We start from the raw sequence: 16,980 nt of genomic DNA, 5'->3' as shown, positions 1-16,980 counted from the left end.
CTCTGACACATACCACTTGGACCACTCCTAATATAGACCCGACTGCTTTGTAGAAACAAACCCAGCGGTCCTCTTCGTTCGTTGCGTCGTTTAATGGACGCACGGGACAATGGAGCCTCGTATTCCTCAGGTGAGGAGGTGAGAGGGTGATTACAACCTATTTGAAGCAGGGTAATAAGTTCTGAGTGGGATTTTTGAGCCGTTTGGAAAATGTCATCAGGAATGTTGTACTTGCAGGTGTCATGTTCGCACAACAAGCTGGAGACACAAAAGCAAGGTAGGTCTCTAATCGGTCTAAATCTGCAGTAAATGTAAACTGAAGCAGATGTTCATATTTTACACAATCCCAGCATGAAGTTTACACACACCCATCATTGTTATTATTTTCAGTGATTTGTTCTAACCTGTATTTTTCCAGGGTGGAATGATTATATAACACCCGGCTGACAGGAAGTGGGTGCACAAGTTTGAGTTTATTGTGGATTTTTTGGAATCCACGTAGGGTCAGAAATATACACGCACTCACTTGAATGTTTCAAGAAGTGCTGCCGAAGGTCGAAGAGCGTCCTTTAACTTGACACTTCTTCTCATTAGTGATCGTGATCGATCGCAGCTGGCAGATTCTCCTTGAGAGGAGGATTTGTTCAGCTACACTTACTGGACTGATCAATGCTCGTCTGTTCCCCCTCGGATGAAAGGAAACTAGGATGTTCAACAACACAGGAACTATCGAGGCTCAAGCTTGCCATGAAGTGGGAACCGCCGGAGTGCCAGTGTCCCCGTCCACCGTGAAGCAACTTTCACATCTCTGTGGAGTGCCGACCGAGAAGGAAGCCTCTGCAACGTGAGGCTTACACTACCAGCTGTCATCGTGCTGTAGGACTGGTGTAAGGCACAAAGTGGATGGAATAATGAGCAACAAGGAGGGCATCCTTTAAATTCTTCGATTCCACCTCAAATCAAACGTGGACGCCATTTGTTGTTCCAACAGGACAACGATCCCCGAACGCATCAAAACTGGTTTCTGATTGGTCAAAGCTTTTTGGAGCGGTCTCCCTAAAGTCCTGATTTCCTGGTTCATGCCAGGAAAGGAACTCCACTAAACCTGAGAAGAAAAGTGGTCAAATATGCAACCAGATTTATGGTAGAAGCTCGTTAATGACAGTAAAAATCAGGTGGCTGGGGTGCAACTTAACCAAATATTAGTGGGTGTTTATGTATACATCTGAGCCTGCTAATATATAATAAATAGGTACTTGTGTGTGCATTTCTTGCTTTTTAAAAGCATTAAAGTATTCTAGTTGGACAATGATTCTACCCTGGAAAATGAAAGTTTTCATGTCCGCCTCAGCTCGATGTTCAGGCGTCCGGCTGACCAGCTGGTATGATTTTATTTATTTTTTCCCTACAGAGGCTGATGCCACCGTCTACATGAATTTTATGAAAAGCCACAGCTGCTACGACGCCGTTCCGGTCAGCTGTAAGCTGGTCATATTTGACACCACGTTACAAGTAAGGCTGTGCTGTAGGCTGTTTTAATGCTAATGTGAGGACAAAAGCTCCTCAAACTCAAACACAACCCCTTTTCTGGAAAGGCTGGGACCCCGATATGTTAAAAGTAGTGCCTTTAAACACCACATTCACAAGTATAAAAAAAAAGGTTTAACCTTTTCCACTGTGCCTCTAAAGGTGAAAAAGGCCTTTTTTGCTCTGGTGGCGAACGGCCTGCGGGCTGCACCTCTATGGGACAACAAGCTGCAGAGATTTGTGGGTAAGAAGTATAAATTTACACTCTGTTGTTGATCTAGAAGAGTGGACATTTAAATCCCTTTCCGTCTCAGGCATGCTGACCATTACAGATTTCATCAACATCCTCCACTGCTATTACAAGTCCCCGATGGTGAGCACAAACGCTAAAAATGTTGAGATCTCTTGAGCTGAGCTTCATCTTCATGGGGTTTTTGCTTGTTTTACAAAAGCGTGACAGACAGATTTTGAATCCAAAAGTTCTGAGTTACTTCACTGTTGCGAAACCTGTGTTTGAAATAATCACAAACTCTTATATTTATTATTCCTTTTTTTGTTTCCTTTTAAATCTGTTTTATCTTGTTTTACTGTAACAGTCTTTTGGTTTTTATGTTGATTTTGTTGCATATCTTGGTTTTGGTTGGAATCAATCTGATATTTTTTTACTTTGTAACTCTTAGCTTGCTGTTTATTGTAATTTTTATGACTCTTTGGCCATTTCTTTTGCTACTTTTTAACCCCTTGTTGGTGATTTTGTTCCACCTAATGCTTATTTTTCTTCTTTCTGTGGTTGTTTGTGTGACAGTTTGATGATTTATATATATATATATATATATATATATATATATATATATATGAACTTCTAAGGTTTGTGGGTTTTCATTGATCAGAAATCTGTTAATGTAAATCCTCAGTATAGTACTTTAGATTCTATGGATAACTTTATAAAACGGTTGCTTATTTTTGATAATGACATGCCCCCCATGAACTCTACTGTTTCACTTGACCTTGTTTTTAAATTTAGGATTTGTGACTTGTATTTTTCTGCCCACAAAAGGTCCAAATATATGGTCTGGAGAGCCACAAGATCGAAACGTGGAGAGGTGATTCATTTCGAAGTAAATCATGTGCACAAATAAATAACACAAGCTCTGATCCAAAACATTTCTGTCTGAGGTTTTTCTGTTCTTTTTAGACGTGTACTTATATGATCCTAGTCAGTATCTCGTCAGTATTTCCCCAGAAGCCAGGTGAGTGGAAGCATTACTGTTTGTGAATTCAGTTAATTTTCCTGCAAATGATTAAATTTCTCTGGGGTCTCCTGTCCTCGTACCCGTAGCCTTTTCGACGCCATCTATTCCTTACTCAGACACAGAATCCACAGGCTGCCGGTCATCGATCCAGAGTCTGGAAATGTCCTCCACATTCTGACCCACAAAAGAATCCTCAAGTTCCTCCACATATTCGTGAGCTAATTTGAACCTTATGCACAGACATACCACAAGGCATTCATGATCTAATGTGTGGCGTTTGTTTTTTTTCTGTTTTTTTTCCAAGGGGTCAAAGGTTCCCAGGCCGGTATTTATCCAGAAGCAGATCCTGGAGCTGGGGATAGGAACGTTCAGGAACATCGCCACAATCCAGCAGACAGCATCACTTTACGACGCGCTCTCTATTTTTGTGGAGAGGCGAGTGTCAGCTCTCCCCGTGGTGGACGAACGAGGTATTCTTATGCAATAAGCACTTTAATTTTATCGTCAAAGCTGGCTATTTTATCATCCAATGCATCCCCCCCCCCCAGGCAAAGTGGTGGCACTCTACTCAAGATTTGATGTCATTGTGAGTCCTTTTTATTATATTATTTATAACAACAATAATAAAATGACCCTGACTTAAGATTCCAAGGCTGTTTGGAGCTGTAGGTTTTATAGGGATGTATGGTTGAGTGTCATCTGTATAGAAATGGTAATGCACACTTGCCAAGACGAAGCATGTATGAGGAAAGAAGGGGACCAAGGACTCTTCCCTGAGGTACACCAAACATTTCAGCTTTTGACCCACAAAATAACCAGCGAAGCTTGTGATCCCATTATATATATTTTTATACATTTACAACTTTATTTTTTTTAATCTCTTTGTAATATTTAGGGCTAAATACAACATTAGCAATCCCAAACAGTGTTGAAGGGAGGTGTTTAAGTCCTGAAGAACTAAAATTGGGCTGTTTCCTCTACCAGCATTCAGTCGTTAGTCACGTTAAGAAGCCATTTGTTGTCCTTCCACGTCCCGGCGTTGTTCGCTGACTTTCTCAGAAATCGTGTTTTTGCTCCCCGGCAGAATCTGGCGGCCCAGAAGACGTACAACAATCTGGACATAACAATGGAAGAAGCCGTCCGCGGGCGCACGTGCTACGTCGAAGGCGTGATCACCTGCTATCCCGATGAAACGTTAGAAGCGATTATAGAACGGATAGTCAAAGCTGAGGTGGGTGTCTTTCTGTGCAGTTTCAGATCTGTTCATACAAGCAGGTCGAATTGTAAATGAAGATCACTCGTTTCCCTTCTTCGTCCAGGTCCACCGGCTGGTTCTGGTGGACAGGGCTGGCGTGGTAAAGGGTATCATCTCTCTGTCTGACCTGCTGCAAGCTTTGGTCTTAACACCTGCAGGTATCGATGCCCTTTTGTCATAGCAGCAGATGGCAGAGGTTCCCCTTTTTTCTGCTTCACGGCCTGTGCAGGACTCCGTCTCGGCAGAACCCGCAGGCGGGTAGGCTCCGGAGCGTTGTTCTACCACTCCTAACAACTCTCCATCTGCTTTTATTTAATTCTGCTTGACCTGATCCATTACCTCGTCTTGGAAGGATACTGCTTTCTAAACAGAGTTCATTCGTGTCTTTCAGACATTACACAAGAATAAAATATGACAAGTGGGGTTGAAATTCCCTGGCTTTGCTGCTGTTTTACATCATGATGATCAGTGTGTTTCAAAATAAAAGAGATGGAGTTGATTTTCCTGGCCTAATGGATCTTCTATGGCCTGATGCACAACGTCCACACTTGCTCAGCTTGCTGAAATTGATGAATGTGTGAACTCAACATGTTTTTTTTAAATAAAGTTATGTCAACAGTTGTTTAAAAGTGTTTAATTCATTAAGCCTCCAGAGTAAAAATAAAATAGATTTTATGGCAATTACGTAAAGTTTTGTCAACACTACTCTAACCGCATGGTGGCGCTCCCCCACCTGCACAGTAAACAAGGAAGCACGTGACTACTTTTTTTTTTACCTCTTATCTGCGACGCCCACCTTTACGTCAAGTGAGACGACGTCGAGCCGGAAGTTGGCGCTTCCTTCAAAATAAAACGGTCTTATTGGCAACAATTGTATCGTTTGAAAATGAAGTAAAAAATGTTGAATTGAGCACAGAATAATTTATTTTGATTTGTACCTTTTCTATTTGGCTTTACAGAAAGATGTCGCATCCAATATTATCTTTGCAAGTAACTGATAACAATGTTTGAATTCAAAGTATACACCTACATAGTTAGTTTGTCATAACTTGAATTAAAATCTACAAATTCGCAGTGTCAATGTGACGCAAGAAAATATTAGTCGATTTTATTTTGAAGAGACAACCGGAAGCTTCGGGTCACTTCAGCGCGTCTTCTTGCCGTGATCTCTAAAACAACATAACAAAGTGGGGGGAAACATGGCGAGCGGGGAGGAGGCCAGCGGACGCCCCTCGATTACCTCCTCTTTGGTCGGCCTGGAGGATCTGTTCCCCGCGGGGACGTCGGAGCAGGCTTGCGGGGACGGGGACCCGGAGCTCGACCGCCTGCGGGAGCGTCTCCAGGCTTGGCTATCGCAGTACGAGCCGCTGCTGCTGTGGGCGCAGCGGCTGCTGGTCTGGGAGAGGCCGCTCTACAGCGTCTCCGCCGCCCTCACGCTCAACACGCTGTTCTGGTAACCGGAGATGTTGTGTTTAATCGATCAGGAAGTTGCTTTTAAGCTCGTTTTTTTTACTTCGCTCATTTGGCGTCGGAGAGGATATTACTTATAAATATCAAGATAAGTTAGCTAATCCCACGTCTTTAGCTTAATGCTAATTTAGCTTGGAGTTGAAATTCAGCTAGCACGGAAACGTCGCCGTGTTTTTTGGCAAATACACTAACGGGCACGGGTTATTTAAGGTTGTCACGCCTGTTCCTGGCTTATAAAAACCGCTCATGTTGTCGCTGAGTGACCAGGCTTTGCTAACCAGCTGTGTCAGAGTCGTGCTAAGCGGCTAACAGAGGGGCTAAGCTAACGTCAGAGTTATGACATGTATGTTCGTCTCCACAGGCTGCTGTCCTCCACCTCTCTGCGGCCCCTGTTCCTGCTGAGCGTGTCCCTGCTGGGGCTGATGCTGCTGGAAAGATGGAAGCCCAAGTTGCCCATCATTACCGGTGAGCCTGGGCCCCTCCAGTGACAATCACTGCAGTGTTATTACAGAGCAGAAATATAAACGCAGCACAATTGCTTGTTTTTCTGCTCCCATTTTTCACGAGCTGAACTCAAACATCTCAGACTTTTCCTGTGTGCACAATGGGCCCCTTTTCCCCTCCTCAAATATTGTGTGTAAATCTGTGTCAGTCCATCCACCTCACAGGTGTGGCATGTCAAGATGCTGATTAGACACCATGATAATTGCACAGGTGTGCCTCAGGCTGGGAGCCAAAACAAAAGTGTTGGGTTATTTTTGTTGTGTATATTTGGGATCTGTTACATGGAGCCTCTGACTCTTTAAACAATCCCATCAGTGCCATCAAGGACAAGTTTATCTGTCCTAAAGGCAGCAAAGTTTGATGCATTTTAGGAGAATTTGGAGTTTTGTTTTTTCACAAGCCTCAATTTGTCCTTTGTAAACTAAAAATTAATTTATGATTCAAATGCCGCCTGTCTGACTGGCACAAAGAAGACACATCACTTCAGTTTAGTCTCAGCTGCTCAGGTTACCCGGTCTTAATTAACATTTTTACTCAAATTCCTCATAATATAGCTCAACATTACATATGGGATATTCCGATTATTCAGCCAACTGATTTTAATCGTCCACTATTTAATAAAATCTTGGCGTTGGTCATGCCTGTGCAGACTTGATTACCAAGTAGGAAAATGAAGCGCTAGCAGCAGCTGCTACAGCCAGCTCACTGCAGCCTGCAATTTAGGTTTTTATTTATTTATTTATTTTAAGCAAGAAGGCTCTCCTATATAATATTTTGTAAGTGTACAGGTTCTTCTGAGGTTTGCAATTACATATTTTGGTAAATGAAAAATGCATATTGGCCAAAAATAATAAAAATTGATGCTGGATGTGAGCTGTTCAGCATTGGCTAAAAATACAAAAATGGTTAGTAATGCTACTCGTTTTGCTTTGAAGTTACTCAGTTTGGTCAAACTTTGTATGTTTTATATCACCTGCTGCTTTTGCTAACAGACAGGGTTGGCAGACAGGGCAAATAAGTCTTATTTTTTTATTTTAATTATTGTAAAGCCTTACGTTGTTGTTCTTTTGCCAAGTACACCATTACATTTGTTAGCAAATTCCTAGATTTTATTTTATACCCTGTTTAAATTTATGTTTTGTTGTTTTACTGCTCCATGTTTTAATTTGATGTCTTAAATATTTTACCTGATCATACTTGTATCAGATGAGCCCCTGTGCACAAACAAAAGCGTAGTTTTGGTAACTTTCTGTATCGAACCTAAAGAAAAATTTAAGTTTTTTAATGTTCTCTAAATCCACGTTTTGCTCTTGATGTGCTGATTGTGTTTTCTTTTTTACCCCCGTGCAGTTCAACATGCAGAGGCTCAGCTTGAACAGAGGTAGGCTGGTAATAAATTTAGATTATTTTTTCTGTTTTCCCCTCATGGTTTGAATTTTGAACATAGAGTATTTGTTAAAAACTTTATCACATTCCATTTGTCACCTTCAGGACACATTCAGATCTCTGTTCTTTTCAGAGTGTTAATTTTCTTTTCTTGTTTTGTCTCCTGAACAGTGAAACGATGAACTCGGAGCACCGTCTGCTCAGTGTTCCCGAGCTCAGCCACCACCTGGCGGAGAGCTACCTGACCTGCTGCCTGTATCTGCAGGAGACGCTGCAGTACAAACGGCGGAACCACGGCAAGGTGCGCCTCGACTGACTGCGGGCTACCTGCGCCCCGTCTTAATTTGTTACCGAAACGTCTGAATGTTTGGGTTCTAAAAGCGGCTTCCTGTTTGACAGTTCTGCGCGATGATGTGCAGCGGCTGCTTTGTGCTCGCCGTGGTCGGACATTACGTGCCAGGAATCATGATATCGTATATTATAGGTGAGTCATTTTGTGTCTAATTGGCATGCAGAAACACTGTTGAGCTATCTGGTTGTCATGACAGACTGTGTGTGTGGTGAGGAAATCCAGCAGCGGTGTGATTACGTTTAGATGTTAAACTGACTTTTATTCCCCACGGGTGATCATGTTTTTGCCTGTTTGTGTGTCTGTCTGTTACAGAAATACCTCATGAACTACTGGATGAATTTTATTGAAACCTGCAGAAAGTAATCATTGGATGTACATCTATAAATCTTTAACCTTTAGAGCAGGAGTGTCAAACTCTAGTCCTCCTGAAAGTTTGTTTTCTGCTCCAACACACCTGATTCAAATGATTTACTTACCTCCTCACCAAATCCTCAAGTTCTCCAGAAGCACATCCACAAGTCATCCATTTAAATCAGGAGTTTTAAAACAAGAACACGTCTAAAACATGCAGGAGAGCGACCCCAGAGGAACAGAGTTTGCACCTGTGCTTTAGAGTCGAGCCAATTCAAGATGGCTGACACAGCCACAAAAAAATCACTGTTTTACAGATATTGAGCTAAAATTTGACATTGTGGTAGCTGAGTCATTCACAACACCTAAACAAAGCCAAAACAGTTTCAACTCTTAGTTTCTCATCGTAATCAGATCTGTAGCATAAAAGGCAGCGGGCGACATGCATTCCTTGAAGGACTTCTCCCATGTTGTTTGCAGCGTCGTGCTTTAATTTAATTAAATCTGTCTGTGCTTTTCGTGCGCTTTTTTTTTCTCTCGCAGCTCTGAGCGTGCTGCTCTGGCCGCTGGTGGTGTACCACGAGCTGATCCAGAGGATGTACACGGGCTTGGAGCCAATCCTGATGAAACTGGACTACAGCATGAAGGGAGACACTGAGCACCGCAAGCACGACAAGAGGAGTGAGTGCCGACCTCCGTCTCAGTAACACGGTTACCTTAAGAGCTGAGCTTTAGGTGATCTAGATCTTTTTTCCTGTCTATAATACCAGCCTCGAGTTTTCTTTAGCCCATAGAATTAGGCAAACAGATTTCTGTCCTTCTGTTTCGAGTCATTTGTGTGTCTGTGTTTAACAGAGGTAAAGAAGGAGGTGGAAGAAGGAGATGAGCCCCAGGTGGAAACAGAAAGCGAGAGCGAAGAGGAGGAATTGTGCTGTTTTGCTCCAACGGTACGAACACACACCTGACAAGGAGCCGCCTTTTTGTGAAGGAGTGTATTCCCTGAAACTCCAAGGCCGTTCTGGGAATTAGCGCGAGGACGCGTACGTTTGCTGCGCCGAAGTCAGCACCGACTTCTATGAACGCAGCGGCGTTTTAATGGAACCAAACTCTGGACTTCCTGGATGAACTTTCGAGTCCTACTGCATTCCTTTACTGCAACAGGAAGCTGTGGAAAGGGGCAGAGAGGGAAACGACAATATTGACGTTAGGTTAGGTGAACCGTTCAGGTATTTCTAGGTTTGGATAAGTAGAAAGAACAGAATGAGGTAGAGGCACATATTTGCTTTCAGACTCTTTCTAGAAATAATCTAGTTAATCTAAAGAATTTATTTGTGGCGTTTAAAGCTGGTAGACCCAGTGCAGTAAAGGTTTTTAGTTACAGTTTTTGTCATTGACGTCTCCACTCTTTACCAGCTTAGTTGTTGCTTTTTTCTTCTTCAAGAAATTAAAAGACAAATTATGCTTGGGTGTTCTTATGTACACAACTTGTCTGCCTTTCGGTTGTTTCATTTGACTAACTTTTTATACGTTTCACCCTCCAAAAATGAAAACCAACCAGTGGAAAACAGAAAAAGCCCAGCATGTATGGGGTCAAGATCTTTCTTACAGTTCTGTATTTAAACATATATCTTTTAAGGGTTACAAAAGAAAAGTAGCTCCAACTCCGACAATAACTTGCAGGAAAACACTCTGAAGCAAACGTGTCCATTCGCTCAAAGGTGTGTGAAGCATCAGGATGTTTCATGTGTAAATGTGGCTGCAGGGCTTAACTTTATGGCTGTTTCAGTGAACAAACAAAGCTCATCAGATATGATGAAAGATATTTTTATTATAATTTTGTATTTATTTGTTGTTGTTCATAAAATAAGCTAAGAAACAAGGCAAAAGAAGGTCTGTATTCAATGAATCTATTTGAGAAGATAATACAAATTTCGATATGTGTTAAAGTTCAGAGCATTAAACAGGCCTGGAGTTCTGCAGAGTAATAATATATCTAAGCTACAGTTCTTTATTTGCAATTTTTGACAGCATGATCTAATAAATTGAAGTTGGGGTAAAAGTGGGAATGTAAAATGGATTTGGAGCGAATTGTAAAGTTTTGAATATAAACAGATTTGTGGTTTTTGGATACATTGATCGTCAGTATTTTGGATGGTTTCTTTTAAAGTTTTAATCGAGAATATGTTTGTGTTTCTGAGCAGGTGGATGTGAAAACTACAGCTCTGGCTATGGCCATCACAGACTCGGAGCTGTCGGATGAAGAGGCGTCGATACTGGAGAGCGGGGGGTTCTCTGTGTCCAGAGCCACCACTCCCCAACTAACTGACCTCTCTGAAGGTAAGTATCGTTAATGACAGTATCTCACTCCAGTTTAGGTCAAAATAAAAGACGGATCAAATATTACATTGGTTCACCTCTGAAGTAAGTTATCGTCTCATTTCTGCTACAGACTTGGACCAGCAGAGTTTGCACAGCGACCCCGAGGAGGCCTTCCTGCGGGACCTCCCAGAGTTCCCCTCAGTTGAGGACTTCCCCTCCGTCGAACACAGCCTTCTTCACTTCCCCCTGCGAGGCTCGGCCCAGGTGGACGGTGCCGAGCCGGAGAAAGAACCGCTGAGTCCCGCCAGCCTGCTCATCCAACACCTCGCGTCGCCTCTGCACTTTGTCAACACGCATTTCAACGGACACGGCCGACCGCCCGGCGGCGAGGAGGGCGCGCAGGAGGAGGCGCGGAGGCGGGAAGCCGCGGTGACCCAGGGAGCCCAGCGCTCGTTGGAGGCGTTGAGCCAGGAGATCGTGAGCACGGCCATCTCCACCGTCGTGCAGAACACTCTGTCGGCGCTGCTGCGCTCCAGCGAGGCCAGCGAGGAGCCCTCCCTGGCTGAGTTCCTCCCCGCTGAAAACCCGCCGGGACCCCTGGAGACCCCCGCCCAGGCCACCGACGCCGCTGGCACCGCAGCCACCGCAGTAGGGGTGCCGGATGCTGACAGGGACCTGGACGAGGGGGCCATGACGGAAAGCGGCGGCGGCGGCGACGAGTTCCCAGATGACACACTAGTTCCGACCGAGGAAGAGGACTTTGAGCTGCTGGACCAAAGTGAACTGGAGCAGGTGGATGAGGGGCTGGAGCTCAGCTCTGACAGAGAGGTGGGGGGCGCAGCTTCAGACACAACTACATCTCTTCTCCATCCACACTCATAGCCCACCCTCTTAACCCTACCTTTATCTGTTTGTTTTTGTTTTTATTTGTATGTCAAAACTACCTTATTCACCCTCCATATTCAGCACATTATTCAAAGAGTTTAATACTTCGATGTTGGTGATTGTGTGGCAGGTGGTTTAACAACATTCTTCTCAGCTTTGGTATCTGAGTAGTTTCATGTTTCGAAGGCACTATCAGGTGGCAGCCATCCTAACAAAGCTTCACTCTACCATTAAAAGGGACCTAAGGTTTTTTTTTTCCCTTTCTTACAAGTTAATACAATTTCCTGATGTAATAATAACATATTAGAGGCCTGCGTTGGTCACAATACAAGCTTCCAACCTCCTTTTTTCAGACATTTATCCAGAACAGTTTTATATTTTGAGCTGCGTGCCTTTTTATTACGTTCAGGACTCCTACATCAAGTTGCAGACTCGTCCAAAAATAATGCTGTCACACCAAAATGGTAGCTAAGGATTTTTGATTTCCCACTTTTGAGGTTTGGTGAGTGCAGCAGGTTGATGCAAATCTGGAGGTAATCTCAGACCTAGAAGGCTCCAAATAAAGTAAACTCGGTTGTGCTATTTTTTTTTTTCTTTTTTCAAATTTGCAAATTTGCAACTCACCTCAAACACTCAGTTACATGCTCTCAAGCAGTTTTCTTTCGTAGTATGTCCACCTTTTTTAATCACGTCGCAGAGTAAAAGATCCCATGGCTGCGGCCGGTGTAGTCGAGGCTTTGTTCAGCGTGGTCTGCCAACCTGTTTTACCACATGTGAAGGCATCGTTGTCGTTTATGGTCGCATTCAGAATCTAAATCTGGTGAAGTACGGCGTCCTGCTAACAATAGGGATGCCATAGCTACTGGATGAATCCGTCCAAGCAGAAGTTTATCTAGATAGTTTATTTAAAACAAAAAAAACAAAACAAAAAAAGGTAAAATGTTGGATATATAACAAATATTATATATGCTATAAATTATTTAATTTCATTGCCAGCTGATGAAACTTTATTAAAAATCTTAGGGGAGGATTGAGAGTATATTTTATCCCTTTTGATTAACCCATAATGATTGTATATAAGTGTTTTAATGGCACAGTGTATGTTCAGGTGTAATTGTTAGACGAGGAAAAACACAAACCCTCTATCTGCACCCTTTTTTTTTTTTTTTTGAGTTGAAGCGATTTTCAGGCATTTCTTGCCTGAAAATTGAATCTCTGACATTTTTGGATGTTAAGAACTAAAGAATTAAACACACACAAGTGACTTTTATGCAAGAGAAGACAGAATAAAGCTCCCTCTCTGGAACAGATAGCTTTTTTTATTGATGTTTGTGAATAGGAATAATTACATCCATGTCTAATTGATCCATTTGTAACATTTTACATGTACAGTCATCAATAATTAGTTTTTGCATGCGATGCATCACGCATGTTTTAAAATTTGAGGTCAGTTTTCATGAAAGTTCCTTTCACTGGGGCAGGTTTTTGTTGCCGTCTTTGTTCATAAAAAGGTCAAAAAGTCCCCAGATAATCTGAACTCGGCCATCTGCAAGGGCCTATTACGCTTCTGGTAACGACTCGGCGTCCAGCTCTGCGGGGTGGGATTGTAAGATCACGGGATGTGTATTAATTCCCCCGCCACCTGTCGTAGAGCGATGTGTTCCTGTTTTTCCCCAGTTGTTTATAGTGTAGAAATAGAAGAAAAAAACAACACCTTTAGAAAGTGTATTTTTTGCATGTAAAAACAGCAGTCTGTTCAAGTTCTTTGTCAACTGCACAATTTGTGAGAAAAGAAATACTAGTTTGAATGTTTCTGGTCAAAAGACCCTGAAATCCCATAGATTTTTGTTTGATATTTTGTTACTAATGATGGGAATAAAAGTTTGCTGTAAATAGAGCTGGGTGGCGAGCAGTGATAACATGAGCATTTAAAGTGTTTGGTAGCTTAAATAAGACTTCTTCAGCTCAATATATATACATGTATTTAAAAATAGACACTTAATGAACTGTACAAGTTGGGGGGCGAAAAAAAAGAAATATATTTTTTAATTTCTTCTTTTTCCATAAAGTACTCAGTTTGATCTTTTACATCTGAGCATAATTTTGCTGTGGACAGATTTTACGAAGCGGGAACGGTTTTGTTGTTGTTAATGAAGTAATAAAAAAAAAGTGCACCTCTGCTTGTGAATAAAAGAACAAACTGAAACAAGCACAGGTTGTAGCAATGGAAATGATCGGATCTCCAGCCGTGGTCCACTTCTACGTTCATTTATTTTTATTTGAAGGTGTTTTTTGATCCCTCTGAGAGTTCTTTTTCCTGGGAAAGGGGGGGGGGGGACAAGATGGGACAAGATGGAACATTTCAGGTCTGCAACACATAAAAAAGGGACATAAATGTTCTTTTTAATTGTTTATTGTTGTTACTCACCAATCAAGATGTAGTCAGACATCGTTACATTAAGAACACTGATAGAAGCATCCCAGAGCCTGGCTTTTCAACGATTTTCTGGTTTTGTTTTAGATTCATAACATTCGGAGTCTATTTTTGTCCAAAATAGAAGGATCTGGAACAATCATTTGTCTTATTGCAGCTCTCATTTCAGCTGAGTGAAGGTGCGTCATATTCCAGAGACGTCAATGTTTTCCTCCCATCTTTTAGTGTAAAGTTTTAATCAGCTCATGTGACTGAGATTTCTTGAATCCTTCAACTTTGAGAGAATTATTTCAAATTTTTCAAAAATCGTCTTTAATTTTCCTGGATTGTGGTTTTGTTGATAAATCAAACATGATCTAATTTAAGTACCCTATTCCAGCTTTGTTTCTTTTTTTATTTTAAATTGTCTTGCAGACCTGAAATACAGGAAAGCGTTAAAAGCAAATGAGTTGAAAGAACCTGGTGTATAAAAAGCTGCTTATATTGACTGTAATGAAATTAAATTCAGTGTAAATGTCAGACAAATTTTCCTGTCTTCCATGTTGTCCCAATTTTTCTAATTGCAGTTCATCCCAGATAATGTGCTTTGCGGCATCTGTGTTTTGTTTTTTTCTGTACTGTAACAAACCTGCAGCAGTTCGTTTGCATAAAGCTCCAGTTTTTCCTTCAGTTTGTCATCAACTGCCACGTCAAAGAGCACGGACCACTTGCCGTCTGTAAATCTAACAGGAACTGAGAGGACGACTCCATCTGGGAGACCATACAGGCCTGGAAGTGGATTAAAATAAGTTTTAAAAAGTCCTATTTTAACGAAAGTGAGGTTGGGTGTATGCATGTTTGAACTGTTTGAGCATCACAGATCTCTTTGCTGTGTCATCACCTGAGCAAAGTACACCGACAGACAGGATCTCATCTGGACCAGAAGCGCCACACCAAGCCTTCAGGACTCTGAGGATCCCATTGGTGGCTGACACCGCGGCAGGTCGGCTGCTCTTTGAAGCCACAGCTATACGGTGACAATGCACCTGCTGCTGGAAGTCCGTTTCCAACCACTTCCTGGAAGGACAGGTTATTTCCTTTACAATATTTGCCCAGGCTAAAAGCCACACCAGAGTCCTGTCAAGTGGGCAGCTGTCATTTGATACTAGGCGTATGTCAGACTTTAATCGTGTTTGTTTAGCTTACAGAAGTGACAGCAGGGTGGAGTTAAACACTAACCGCCCTCATGTTACAAGCAGGAATATGAAGCAAAATTTGCATGCGAGCTGAAATCTTTGTGCGTTTTCACGCGTCAGACCTGTCGTGCAAAAGCTCAAGAACCGGTTGGGAAAAGGAAGGAGGTCCTGTGACCGCGCCACGGTAGTTGAAAACCTTCGCTCTCTGCAGGTCAGTGAAGAAAGCACCACTGATGTTCCCCCACACAAAGACGTCTGTGACATCTGCGGTTTAAAATAAAATAATAAAAGCCACATAAAATGCAAATCGTACATTGTAGGAGCTGCTACTAAAATACAAGAAAATTTAGAGTGGATACCTGACGGCCTCACTCTCATCTCCTTTGCAATTACTGCTCTGGCTTCATCCTCCAGCTGCGTTGCCGTGGCAACAAACTGGCCGCCGTGGATGGAGCACGCGTTTTCCGCGAGAAGCAAGCATCTGAGGTTGACAGACAACTCGCCAGACACGATCACCTTCACTTGTCTGCTGGCTCGTTCGTCGACCAGTTGCCCGTACTCTCTGTAGCGGTCCGACGTCGCTTTCGCCCGCCGCTGCTTCTCCCCGTCGCTCCCGTCCTCTGTTTGAGCGCTGAAATCATCCAACAGGAGGATGACGTTCGCGTCCTGGAAAGCCTGCTCCAGGCCTGTGTGAACAGTCACCTAATAGTTTGTTTTATTAGACCGTTGTTGGTGTTATTAGGACGTTAAAACTTAACGAAAGTAATGTACCTGATGGAGCGTGCTGAGTGCCAGGTCTTCAACATCCATCTGTAGCTCCTGCATTTCCTCCTTGGTCCCTTCAAGATCCAATAGGTGGAGGTTGATTGCCGTAATTCCGGGGAACACCTCAACAGACAGCAGGTGGGGGATCAACATCTGGCACGTTAGGCTGAGTGCACTGCAAAGATGCATCTGTCATCAGCTGAAGCACTATAACTTCTGTTATTTGCTCGCCTCTTAAAGTTAAGAGGCTAACTCACCCTGTAATCCATATATGAAAGGGTTGAACAAGACTGAGGCGATGCTGTTCATCAGTGATGAGGCTCATCTTGGTTTCGAGGTTCTCCGCTGCGACTCGCAGCATCAGATCTGTTGGCACGTCCGACGTGATGCCGTAGTAGTCCTAAAACGTAATCTGGTTAAAGCCATTCGGTTGCTTTTGGAAAGGATTTGAAGCTGAAACGCCTGCCGGTGCCTACCTGGCAGTGCTTCACGAAGTCACTAAGACCCCCAAGGAGCGACCCTTTGCCCCCTTGATCCACAAGCTCTCTCCAAACCACAGGAGAGTCTTCGTGCTTCCAGCCATTTGTTTTGCATGTGGACTCCAGCCATTCCTGTTAGAAACCAAATAGTAAATATTTTGTTCTTTTATGTCTGTATTACTTTAATTTTGTTTGCCCTTTACAAAGAATATTAATAATGTGAAACACTAATAAACAAATATATACTTATGTTTTCTTTACATTTGTGTATACTCACATCTCTCTACATAAACAGTTTTTCCTTGTTCACAAATTGTAACATTTTCACATTTATATTTTCATATATTGAAAGTATACCCAATGCAAAGTGTTGATGTCAAAATAATGTTTTAAGACAGATTACCTTCCATTTATCTGGCAGGATGGAGATCTTGTGGACCCTGAAGTTTGGCAGAGAGTGCTGCAGTTCGTCTGCTAAAAGTTCCGCTTTGGCGTATTTGGGACAATCTGCTTTTCCTGTAGAAGTCGAAATTATAAATGTGTAAAATGTACTTTCAGACACAGACAAAAGCGTGGTGGATAAAAACAAGAATCAAACGTTACCGGCGAGCACAAATTTTGCCATAACGCATGGAAAGCTAGCAAGCTGCACGGTTGCTAGGCAACTGGTAGCGTTACACGTATTTGGGAACGTGTAGCAATCGATAAACCGTATTTATACTGATTAAAATGTAAATGTTTTTGTTGTCATCATATTTTAAAACCTAATGTATTTCTTTTTACTTTAAAGATATTTTTAAGTCGGCAAACTTTTAACTATACTAT

At 42.4% G+C, this 16,980-nt stretch overlaps 3 protein-coding genes across 9 annotated transcripts; 2 read left to right on the top strand and 1 right to left on the bottom strand.

Annotated features, from left to right (window-relative positions):
* The first annotated feature begins 16 nt into the window (after positions 1 to 16).
* Positions 17 to 4,656, top strand: prkag3a (protein kinase, AMP-activated, gamma 3a non-catalytic subunit). 7 transcript variants are annotated; one of them, XR_001809039.3, is made up of 13 exons: positions 20 to 138; positions 238 to 277; positions 1,412 to 1,512; positions 1,690 to 1,771; positions 1,842 to 1,900; positions 2,585 to 2,645; positions 2,723 to 2,777; positions 2,867 to 2,993; positions 3,085 to 3,250; positions 3,329 to 3,366; positions 3,865 to 4,011; positions 4,100 to 4,293; positions 4,427 to 4,656. XR_001809039.3 is itself a non-coding variant. In XM_017434380.3 (12 exons), exons 1-12 carry the CDS (start codon positions 110 to 112, stop codon positions 4,214 to 4,216), a joined length of 1,014 nt encoding a protein of 337 aa, XP_017289869.1. In that variant the 5' UTR covers positions 17 to 109; the 3' UTR covers positions 4,217 to 4,656. The 7 variants fall into 7 exon arrangements, 6 of the variants coding, with proteins under 6 accessions (XP_017289869.1, XP_017289872.1, XP_017289871.1 ...); XM_017434380.3 differs by having other exon boundaries at positions 17 to 130; positions 4,100 to 4,656; XM_017434382.3 differs by having other exon boundaries at positions 2,585 to 2,630; positions 2,897 to 2,993; positions 4,100 to 4,656.
* Positions 4,657 to 5,198: 542 nt separating this feature from the next.
* Positions 5,199 to 13,476, top strand: retreg2 (reticulophagy regulator family member 2). Its single transcript, XM_017434399.3, has 9 exons — positions 5,199 to 5,488; positions 5,867 to 5,970; positions 7,360 to 7,390; positions 7,567 to 7,696; positions 7,795 to 7,879; positions 8,642 to 8,779; positions 8,954 to 9,045; positions 10,300 to 10,435; positions 10,548 to 13,476. Exons 1-9 carry the CDS (start codon positions 5,235 to 5,237, stop codon positions 11,297 to 11,299), a joined length of 1,722 nt encoding a protein of 573 aa, XP_017289888.1. The 5' UTR covers positions 5,199 to 5,234; the 3' UTR covers positions 11,300 to 13,476.
* A 381-nt stretch (positions 13,477 to 13,857) lies between these two features.
* Positions 13,858 to 16,866, bottom strand: mdh1b (malate dehydrogenase 1B, NAD (soluble)). Its single transcript, XM_017434400.3, has 9 exons — positions 16,759 to 16,866; positions 16,559 to 16,671; positions 16,153 to 16,287; positions 15,934 to 16,076; positions 15,683 to 15,851; positions 15,271 to 15,613; positions 15,034 to 15,175; positions 14,617 to 14,792; positions 13,858 to 14,504 (listed from the first exon to the last, which is right to left on the bottom strand). The coding sequence occupies exons 1-9, from the start codon at positions 16,778 to 16,780 to the stop codon at positions 14,293 to 14,295; spliced, it is 1,455 nt and encodes a 484-aa protein (XP_017289889.1). The 5' UTR covers positions 16,781 to 16,866; the 3' UTR covers positions 13,858 to 14,292.
* Positions 16,867 to 16,980: the final 114 nt, after the last annotated feature.

The sequence above is a fragment of the Kryptolebias marmoratus genome, linkage group LG23, assembly GCF_001649575.2.
Source record: "Kryptolebias marmoratus isolate JLee-2015 linkage group LG23, ASM164957v2, whole genome shotgun sequence".
In the NCBI taxonomy this organism is placed as follows: Eukaryota; Metazoa; Chordata; class Actinopteri; order Cyprinodontiformes; family Rivulidae; genus Kryptolebias; species Kryptolebias marmoratus.
The sequence above is the reverse complement of the archived record's forward strand: the minus strand, read 5'-3'. Positions and strand labels throughout refer to the sequence as shown.